The 9,322-nt window shown below is 44.4% G+C and overlaps 4 protein-coding genes across 4 annotated transcripts; 2 read left to right on the top strand and 2 right to left on the bottom strand.

Annotated features, from left to right (window-relative positions):
* Window positions 1-2,276: 2,276 nt before the first annotated feature.
* PHALS_00955 (Membrane trafficking and cell signaling protein HRS, contains VHS and FYVE domains) lies at window positions 2,277-4,190 on the top strand (the record flags this gene model as incomplete). The annotated part of the gene is made up of 1 exon (XM_024730728.1): window positions 2,277-4,190. One exon carries the CDS (start codon window positions 2,277-2,279, stop codon window positions 4,188-4,190), a length of 1,914 nt encoding a protein of 637 aa, XP_024580976.1.
* Window positions 4,191-4,228: 38 nt separating this feature from the next.
* Window positions 4,229-5,476, bottom strand: PHALS_00954 (uncharacterized protein; the record flags this gene model as incomplete). The annotated part of the gene is made up of 2 exons (XM_024730727.1): window positions 4,229-5,341; window positions 5,402-5,476. 2 exons carry the CDS (start codon window positions 5,474-5,476, stop codon window positions 4,229-4,231), a joined length of 1,188 nt encoding a protein of 395 aa, XP_024580975.1.
* Window positions 5,477-5,900: 424 nt separating this feature from the next.
* On the top strand, window positions 5,901-7,268 carry PHALS_00953 (RxLR-like protein; the record flags this gene model as incomplete). The annotated part of the gene is made up of 1 exon (XM_024730726.1): window positions 5,901-7,268. One exon carries the CDS (start codon window positions 5,901-5,903, stop codon window positions 7,266-7,268), a length of 1,368 nt encoding a protein of 455 aa, XP_024580974.1.
* Window positions 7,269-7,439: 171 nt separating this feature from the next.
* On the bottom strand, window positions 7,440-8,696 carry PHALS_00952 (lipase, putative; the record flags this gene model as incomplete). Its single annotated transcript, XM_024730724.1, has 3 exons — window positions 7,440-7,867; window positions 7,940-7,973; window positions 8,052-8,696. 3 exons carry the CDS (start codon window positions 8,694-8,696, stop codon window positions 7,440-7,442), a joined length of 1,107 nt encoding a protein of 368 aa, XP_024580973.1.
* Between the last annotated feature and the right edge of the window lie 626 nt (window positions 8,697-9,322).

Raw genomic sequence — 9,322 nt, 5'->3', positions numbered from 1 at the left:
TTTAACCCGTGAACAAACGTCGCGACTCTCAAAGAGAGTCGACGTGCCGCCAAAACCGAAAGAGCTCGCGGGAACCGGTCACGGGAGAGTTGATCTCTTCTAGCATTGATCGATGATAGGTTAACTCACTTTCACGTGGACTGTCTTGTTGGCCGGCGGTACAATAAGGCTGTCGTCGTAACGAGGTGAAGTGGAAAGGATACCCTGAGTCGGATAATTTGTGGGCGGTTTAGGTATTACACCGACAAGCTTCATCCGAAAACCGCTAATAGGAGTATAACCGCGGTAAAGTGCGTCTTCTTGGTCTTCAATTCCATGGATGAAGTGGCAGGGTTACCCGGTGCAGCGCGCTTCGCACGAGTGGGTGTAGACTGGACTTTCAGTGATAAGGACCTTTGGTCGTAGCAGTTACAGCTGCTTAATGGTGACGAGTGGGGCTGTGAAAACAGGAAATTAATATAAGTTACTATGTAAACGACTACGTTGTACCTTGTTCTTTGCAATGTCAATCAAGACATGACGCTCGAGGTATATATTTGCTGCGCTGAAGCTGTCTTGTAAAGCCCTTGGATTGGTGAGGCGGTATGCGCTTCTCATCCAGTGCTCAAACTGGGCTTGATCTACAAGTTCGCTGCCTTCTTGGACCCATGGTACATCCCACATGGTTTGTACGTATTTTCTCAGTAATTGATGCTCTGAGCGCAGCCGATACTCCTGGGAAGTGATGGCCGGCAAGCCGAGAAAGCATTGCGAGTGACAATGTCGCACTGGATCTGCTCTGGGTGTGGGCGAAAGACCTATACGCATAGTTGTGTAGGAGCTCCGCACCAGCGCGTCAACGTAATCGCAGCGTAATGATTTGGACAAAAGTCGGCGTAAATTTTGCACTGGTGGGTGTAGAGCAAGTTCAGCCCATCTTGCTGCTAACGTACTAGACCAAAGGAGGGGTATTGCGACACTTTGCCGATATAAAAGAATTCGAAGTACGAGACTCTGCGAGGATGCTGAGGGCAGTGAGAAGTCTCCATGACGCGTATAGGTTAGGCCTTGTGTTGTCAGACGATTCTGAATGTGCATGATCCGAACCTGAAGAGTCACTACGACTTTTTACATCCGAGATTACCGTGGGATCCTAACCGATTTTCTTAGCACGTCGTGTGCGCGCACCTTTCCTGATGGTTAATTAATTTGTTGTTTATGTTACAGCAATAAAGTTTGGTTCAAGTAGACTTTAGGCGCAGTGAATACTTGTGGAGTCGTCATTAATGCGCCGTGTCTTGAAAAGACAGAAAAAAGCTTTTACCATAGTTTGATCTTCTCTTTTGTGAGGGACTGTACTATTGTGTACGCACAATACATTGTGCGTACAGAGGCGAACAGTTTTGCATTTAACACTGTACTTTGGTGGAGCTGAATATACGATGAAGCTCAATCAATAAGAGGTCCGTGGCCGCCCAAATTGATGACCTCACATCAGGCAATACTGATAGTTTATCACGATAGATAGTGAAACGTACATAGGCATCATCAGTCAGATCGAATCAATTCTCAATTTATGTACTCTCGAAACAGCAGAGACCTAGTTGCGGTTGAGGCTTTCACTTCCGCCTCTGGTCGAAAAGGATAAACCCAGTCTCTATGCGTTTGTGAACGCGGAATACTCTACGCAAAGTACCTGTTGCAGCTCTTTCATTTCTTTGTTGCTTGATGTGAATGAACTACCACGGACCTCTCCTTTCGGAGTCGCGTCATCTCCATCATCACTCTTACGTCTAATTTACACAAATTACACAAGAGTGCAGTGTGATAATAGAATAATTGTACATCTAACACATAGGTTGTAATGTACTAGGTACGAAACCAGAATGATGGTCTAACTTTGTATATACGCAAAATTAAGGACGTACGTGCGTTTATTGAGTTAATTGTAATTGATTGTGAAAATTGTGAGAATTCAAATTTATTAATTAACACATCCTTTTCTTTTCTCATGGCCATCGATGGACATAATCTCTAATCAATGTCTCCCATGTTATGGCTATAAATGCTGGGGGTCAACGTCAAACGAGCCACTTATCAAGAAGACGCAATTTTTCGATCAAATATTAACGGTCGCATCGAGCTCTAATACAAAAAAAGATCTTAGTTGATTCACCCTCTAAGCGATCTTGATAAGCAAGTTCAAAGAGTCTATTTAAAGTCAGCTATTTTTTATATAGAAGCCATGTCGCATTGTGAAATTTGCGCACTTCGAGACACCCTTTAAAATTCCAAAAATGAAGCCCACGCGGCTACAGCGACAGCAACAAGTGCCTGCTGATCATCGCGTAGAGAGAGCAAACTTTTCTGAAGCTCAATTGGCAGATCCTTTGACTGCTGTCAAGCTTGCTGAAAATGGAGATTTTTCACGACTTTTAGTGGTTATCGCACTGCGTCCACGACTAGTCAGAGCTTCGGACCCCGTTGGCATGACGGCACTTCACTGGGTCTGCAGTGACCCAAGAGCGCCGCCGCGTGTTGTGCTTACATTAGCTCGCGCATATGTTAAAGCCGCGGCCACGCGTAATTTGGGTGGTTTATTGCCGCTGCACTTGGCAATTAAGAATCGACTCGCTTTGGAAGTGATTCAAGCGCTTTTGAATGTATATCCCAAGGCGATTAAAGTGCGTACTCTTGATGGTAAGACGCCTTTAATGCTGGCCAAAGAACGACCGGTGGCGTCTAGTGCTGTACTTTTAATGCTTAAAGCACTAGAAGCTCATACGAGGAAGACCAATGTGCCATCTATGACGATTATACCGACAACACAGTGGACCGAGACGACATTAGAACGACAGCAAGGAGAAAAGACGGAAGGTTCTTTGTCGGACAGATGGAGGACATCTAACTTGATGACACAAGAAGATACTATCGCTGTGACTATATCGCCTTATCCACCTCTTCCAAGGTGGGCCTTGGCTTCAAGATGTCGACTTTGTGCTGCAAAGTTTGGGTACTTTAGGCAAAGGCATCACTGTCGAAGTTGTGGCGTGTCCGTGTGTGGACGACACTCAAGGCATCGTGTTTCATTAAAACACCTTGGGTTAGATCAACCTCAACGAGTTTGTATACGTTGCTTTGACGATTTGCAAAAACAGATAAATGGTCGGGCGATTGAGCGCGTAGTCCGTACAGGGGGAGCGTACCCCTACATTGATAATACTAGTAATTTTACGAACACTGTGCTGACACAGTCTCAAAGACGTAGCAAGTCGCTTCGTAGTGAATCATCGCAACGATATAAAACACTTGATTGGGAATGTCACACTGACAACAATAGCGAGGCCAGTGCACATGGCTTCATCCCAGTCTCAGCGCCATATAATTGGAGAGCTGTGGTAACAAAACCTGCTGAAGCTTTGCAACGCACGACGGGCTCAATGTTTCTATCAGTCGAACCAGCTCAACTAACAGTCTTGGAACGGCAGCGTTTATTACGCGAGAATAATGGTGTCGTATCCGACTCCGAACCTACCAGAAAGGACAGTCGATTGCGACTTCGAACACAATCCTCAGAGCTTGACCGGTCGTTAAGCGTACAACGACTGTCTGAAGTGGAATCAACCGATGCATTGGAACATGGAATGCTACATTCGTTGGACTGTGGAATGGAGACTGCTCAAATGGAGCGAAATTTAGAGTCTATAGCCCAAAAGTACAGGGATAGCGGGTATTCCTGTCCACCGGAATGTGAAGATGAAGACGAGGAGGCAGAAATTGCTGCTACGATGGCATTCTTGAATGCTGGTAGAAGACTGAGTAGCACTGCGGATCTTTTAGAAGATATTGGAGCACCATTTGATTTAGCAGCTACGCATCATGAGCTTGGCGAGAGCTTACTCAGTAAAGGAGACTTTGCAGGAGCTGTAACGGAATTACAACGCAGCGTAGATTTGGACGAGAAAAATTCACTTGCGTGGCTTGATTTGGCAAAAGCTTTAGATGGTGCTGGAGACGACCGCGAGGCTGCTGAAGAAGCCGTGCGACGTGCCTTGGAGTTGGAGCCGGCTTCTATTGGGGCTCTGTCACTCTTGGGCAAGTTATTGCATTTGCGTGGCGACCATGATGACGCTATCTTAGTATTTCGACAAGCGCTGGAGCTACAGTGTCCGATGCAGCGACATATAAGTGAAGTAGCACATTATGCATGAAACGTAGCGTATTATAGTGATTTGTATAACTTTTATTGTCAGTATCTTGTGCAGAATGTTGTATTGATAAAATCGACACTTAGCCCCAAAGTTACTTGTCTCACCCACATTTCTGATTTGTTTGATGAGTGATTTGATGATGTTGATCGTGAGCGATTGATCAACGAAATTACAAGATCGTTGCCTCGAAATGTATCTTGAAAATGCATCAGCCTGCGCTGTGTTGCCTGTCCGAGAGAGCTTATCGACAAATCGATCTCGTCTTCGTCTTGCTGTGATGACGCTGACTGAAGCTCTAAGACACGACTAAATCCCCAAACCGGATTGCAATCAGCGTCCCAAAGCGTAAAATCTACCAGCAAGCAATTGCTCATTGCATATTTCACGGCGTCTGTGTCCAGTTTAAGTACTGGTTCCGTCGCAGAATTAAGCATTCGATCGCGAGCGGCAGAATGACCCCCATGTACACTATCCATTAGTTCAACCCTTACATTCTCAGCACCCTTTTCTGGCATCGAAAATTCGACTTGAAACATCTCACGTTCCCAATAAAGTTCATCCAGCGACCGTAAACTTATCGCTGTTGTAAAAGCGTGCAAGCCGTGTCTTTGATCCACGTCGTCATCCCTCCGAACTTGAAGGTATCGTTGTGGACCTGAGTACAATAGTTCCATCGTGTGAAGCTGCATATAAAATTTAGCCACTTGACGACTTTGAGTCCATACCAGAGCAATGAGGGTGCTTGCACCCCAGTCGCCAAGTGCTACTTCATAGAGCGCCAATCCAATACGACGATCTGTCTCTGCTACTAATGTCCAGTTTTGACCAGCTACAATCTGCCGAGGTGTTTGCATCACAGAAGATTGAAGGAAGACTCTTACGTCTTTTAAAGCCGATAATGTCAGTTCGGAGTCGAAATTTGGGTATTGGAAGCTTAAACCATAGTGAAATCTTCCAGCTTCTGGATTGAAGCGCCAAGCCGCTAAGGTTGGTGTCGGACGTTTGGTACCTGTCCGTGCCATCGACGCCGCAAGAGCAATTCCAGAGGCAGAAGACTTAACAGGCAACAGCTCAACTCCATTTACAAACAGCTTTAGACTAATTTTAAGCGTTGCTAGCAGCTTTTCTGATGATTGTACCAACGAATGCGGCTGCATACGTCGAAAGATTTCATCAATTTTTCGCTTGGTCACTAACGACGATGAACATACTGACGATGCGTACAAACTTGAAGTCGTCGACTTTGATGATGTAGACTGGTTAATTGCAGCATTGAGGTGACGCATGGATCGTTGTGGGTGGCTCCTCAAAGCATCAAAACTTAAATTTAGCTGATTCTATTGAGGTGAAAATGAAACATTGTAAATGAAATATTGGAGATAAGATACAAGCAGAACATGAGCGTTGTCTAGATGGAATTTTACAATGCAATCTAGCAGCGCATTTTGCCCTTTGTCAAAGAAAGATATGACCGCAAGGAAACTGCTGGCGACATATGCACTTGTATAGATCGTTGAAGTGTACGATGCGAGGGAATAACGTTACTTCAGTGAATATAGTAGAAAAATTTGATTAGCATTACTTTTATCTTGAGAAAAACACTGTTATTCTCGAAATTTCTGCAACAAGACAACGTGGCAACCCAAAATATCGCCTTATGTTAGGACAATTCTAATTCCCATATATAAGACACCTGATTGACTCGATTTCATGACTCTTACGTTACCGCGAGCGCGTTTGCGGCTGCTTGCGCTACTTCTAGCCATAGTTATTGTATCTATCTACGCGTTAGATCCCAGTAAAGACTACTACAAGGTACTGGGTGTAAAGAAACAATTTTCCGATCGCGAGCTCAAGAAGGCGTACCGCCAACTAGCGCTTCAGTACCACCCTGACAAGGCAGAGAACGCTGAAGATAAGGAAGCGGCGAAAGAAAAGTTTGTTGAAGTATTTGAGGCTTATGAAGTGTTGTCTGATCCAGAGAAACGCAAGGAATACGATGACATTCGACGTTCTGGAGGAGGAAGTCCAAATGGCGGATTTTCAGGCGGATTTGGTCACCAGAGTAACCAAGGGCGCTCCTCCGACGAGAATTTAGCGTCATTTACCAAAATGTTTGAAGGAATCTTTGGTCATGGTTTTGGAGGAGCAGGAGACTTTTCTGGAGGTGCAGGAGGCTTTGGTGGAGGCTTCGGAGGAGGAATGCCGAATGAATTCCAGTTTGATGGCATGGATGGATTCGGAAGTGCTCGATCTGGTCGTAGTCGTCCACAGCCAAGACAACCACAAACGTTATACGGACCAGAATCGCTTGTCACATCTCTTTCAAAGAAGAAATTTCCGGGTAAAAGTGCACGCAATGAATGGCTTGTGCAATTTTACGAAATGGACGCCCCGAGTGCTGAATTTCGTGGTAATTATGAAAATGTTGCTCGTGATTTGAATGGTAGAGTGAAGGTTGGTGCTGTAAATTGTAGTAAGCACCCAAAGTTGTGCCGTGCCAATGGCATTCACAAGTATCCGACGTTTGCATACATTTGGGAAGGTCAACTTACGAAATACAATGGCGAAGTGGATGAGTACCAAGTATACAATTTTGCGATTGAAAAGCATATCGAACGTCTAAAACGCATGCGTGAGTCAGGTGAGATCGAACAGCTGCACTCAGGTAATGAGGCGAAATTGTGTAATCTTGGTCAACATGCCACGTCGGAAACGACGTCTTTGTGCGCTGTGTTCTTTCTATCAAGTGACACAAAGCAGCGGGAGAAGGAGCTTAGGATCGTTAAGGATGTTGCAAGTAAATTTCGACATTCGAAAAGTCTCCACATTGCATATGTGGACTGGAAGACGCAGCATCATCCCGTGCGAAAACTGATCGAAACAGCTGTGGGTCATAGCCACAGACAAGAGCAGCCAGGCTTGCTTGTCATTCGAACCAAACGAGGCAAAGTCCGGGTGGGTGTGCACCCACTTGATGCTGAGTTTTCAGTTGACGCACTATCCGCGACCATGGAGCGAGCTGTTGGTGGCGATCTCTCGATGGCAATTGTCCACGGACCAGTGCGCTTTCGCTGATGGGGGCTCTTAGTTTGCTATTTTTTAAGCTTGTTGAATAGACTTTTGATGCTTTTTAGCTTTTGGTCTTTTAGCTCATCAATTATGATCGTTGTCTATTTGGGAGCGGTAAATACACAGCTGTAAATCCTACTAACTTCTCAACACCATATTCCCCTCCAGTGGACTCCCTCAATCGTAACCAACGCCAGTGTACTTGGCAATATGAGTTAGTAAGCTCTGGTAGATAACCTCGTTGGCGTTATACCCCCACGTAAAGTCGACATGGCTGTACTGAACACTATGATTCGCAACAATCTCGGCGTTTTTTAACTCTGCGTAAAGTTGCGTCACATCTGAATCAGTTGTGATCCAGTCGTCCGTGCCTACATAGAATCCCATACGTGGATATCTTATCGCAGAAAGATTAAAAGTCGGTGGATCAAATGTACCATAAACCTCTTTGTTCCTACAGAACAATCCCGGACAATTCTGCAATCCAAATGCTCGAACACATTGACAGCCGTAATCGTAATACCGAAACGTATTATCTCGAATGCCTTGGGCAAAGTGAGCCATATTTTTCACTGAAGTACCAGCTGGGGTATGTCCGATATATACTGGTAAGCGTGTAGCATTTAAACTAACTGAAGGTCCCATGAGTGTAGTGATAAAAGACGTACAAGCTTTACCAATTAAAGTGCACTCGAAACTCGCCAATTGCCCCTAAATAAAGTTAGTCTCCATGAATCGACGAGCTCCTAAAACGTTAAAGAGCATGTCCATTTCGGACATAGCTAGCACTTTTAACACTGGAGAGGTCATGTGACCGAGATATGCAACAGGGGAGAGTGCACCAAAGTACGAGACCTTTTGAGCAAGTTCTTGGTTGACGGAAAATCCGGCAAACGCTTGCATTGTACCCTCTGAATGTCCGACGTAACTCAAGGTTGATTGACCCGTTGTATTAAGCACGAATTGAATCATTGCAGGCATATCATATAGTGCCATCTCTTGCCAAGAGAAATTCCAATACTCGTCACTATCGATAGCATAAGTTGTGTGTTCGTTTGACCACGTTGTACCATTATTGTCAAGCCAGACGTCGTAGCCAGCATCAGCTAAGATGAATGCCAAACTCTGGTTGCGAAAGTTACATTCAAACGTAAAGCTACTATCGAGTAGTCCATGAACCAAGTAGACAGCCGATTTCTTAGATGCAGCTGGAATATTTTCTTGAGTCTCTTTATGTGTTTTGGGCAACCGATACATCGTTAGAATGTAATTATCAGCAGTCGAGAATTTGTGCTCTTCAACAGCATACCCACGTTTTGTGATGAGCTCCATAACATTGAGTCCGTAATCAGGGTCATCTGGCACCATCGAGATGGAAGTGACAAGTTGAAACCTGAGCATCATGAGCATTAAAAAACTAAGAGTTGTCGTCATGATGATATTTGAAATGTCATGGAATTCAGAAGTATGTTGGATGGGGGCACAGCTTATTTAGGATCATGAAATTCTCGCATTGTAGCATCGCGAGATCCCAAAGGTATTTTATCCATTTGTGAAATAGAAGTACGAAAAGACTTAGCTCTGTCGCTAATGTAAAAGAACAATACAAGTCATTCAGTATCGGCCTTTGGTAGTCAACATGCTATGGTACCAAAATCGGAAAGAAAATAGTTGCGAGGACCATAAGAAAAATTTGCCACTAAAATTAACAAATTTGTTGATTACAATTCCAATAAAGGCCTGAATGTGTGATCATTCACACCTTAGCTTTCACTAGCCATTATGCAGCGGGGCTGCCGTAGCTTCGCGCTTAGAGGAAGCGTAAGTTAGGTCACTGGCCTTTCGTTCTATACTCAGAACAAGTGCGAGTTTAGCGGATCGATCCGCTTACTCCAAAAGTAATTATAACCTTAACCCAGGGCTAATTAACTCGTCCATTTAAATCCAAAACTGACTTTATTTATTTTTATCTGCGGCTAAGCCGCCTAATTTTAGATGCATAGATTTTCCTAAATATGTACAGTAGAATCTAAATACATGTAAAACTACAGGCTATCTAG

The sequence above is a fragment of the Plasmopara halstedii genome (genome assembly GCF_900000015.1).
Source record: "Plasmopara halstedii genome assembly, contig: Scaffold_1211, whole genome shotgun sequence".
Classification (NCBI taxonomy): Eukaryota; Oomycota; class Peronosporomycetes; order Peronosporales; family Peronosporaceae; genus Plasmopara; species Plasmopara halstedii.
The sequence above is the reverse complement of the archived record's forward strand: the minus strand, read 5'-3'. Positions and strand labels throughout refer to the sequence as shown.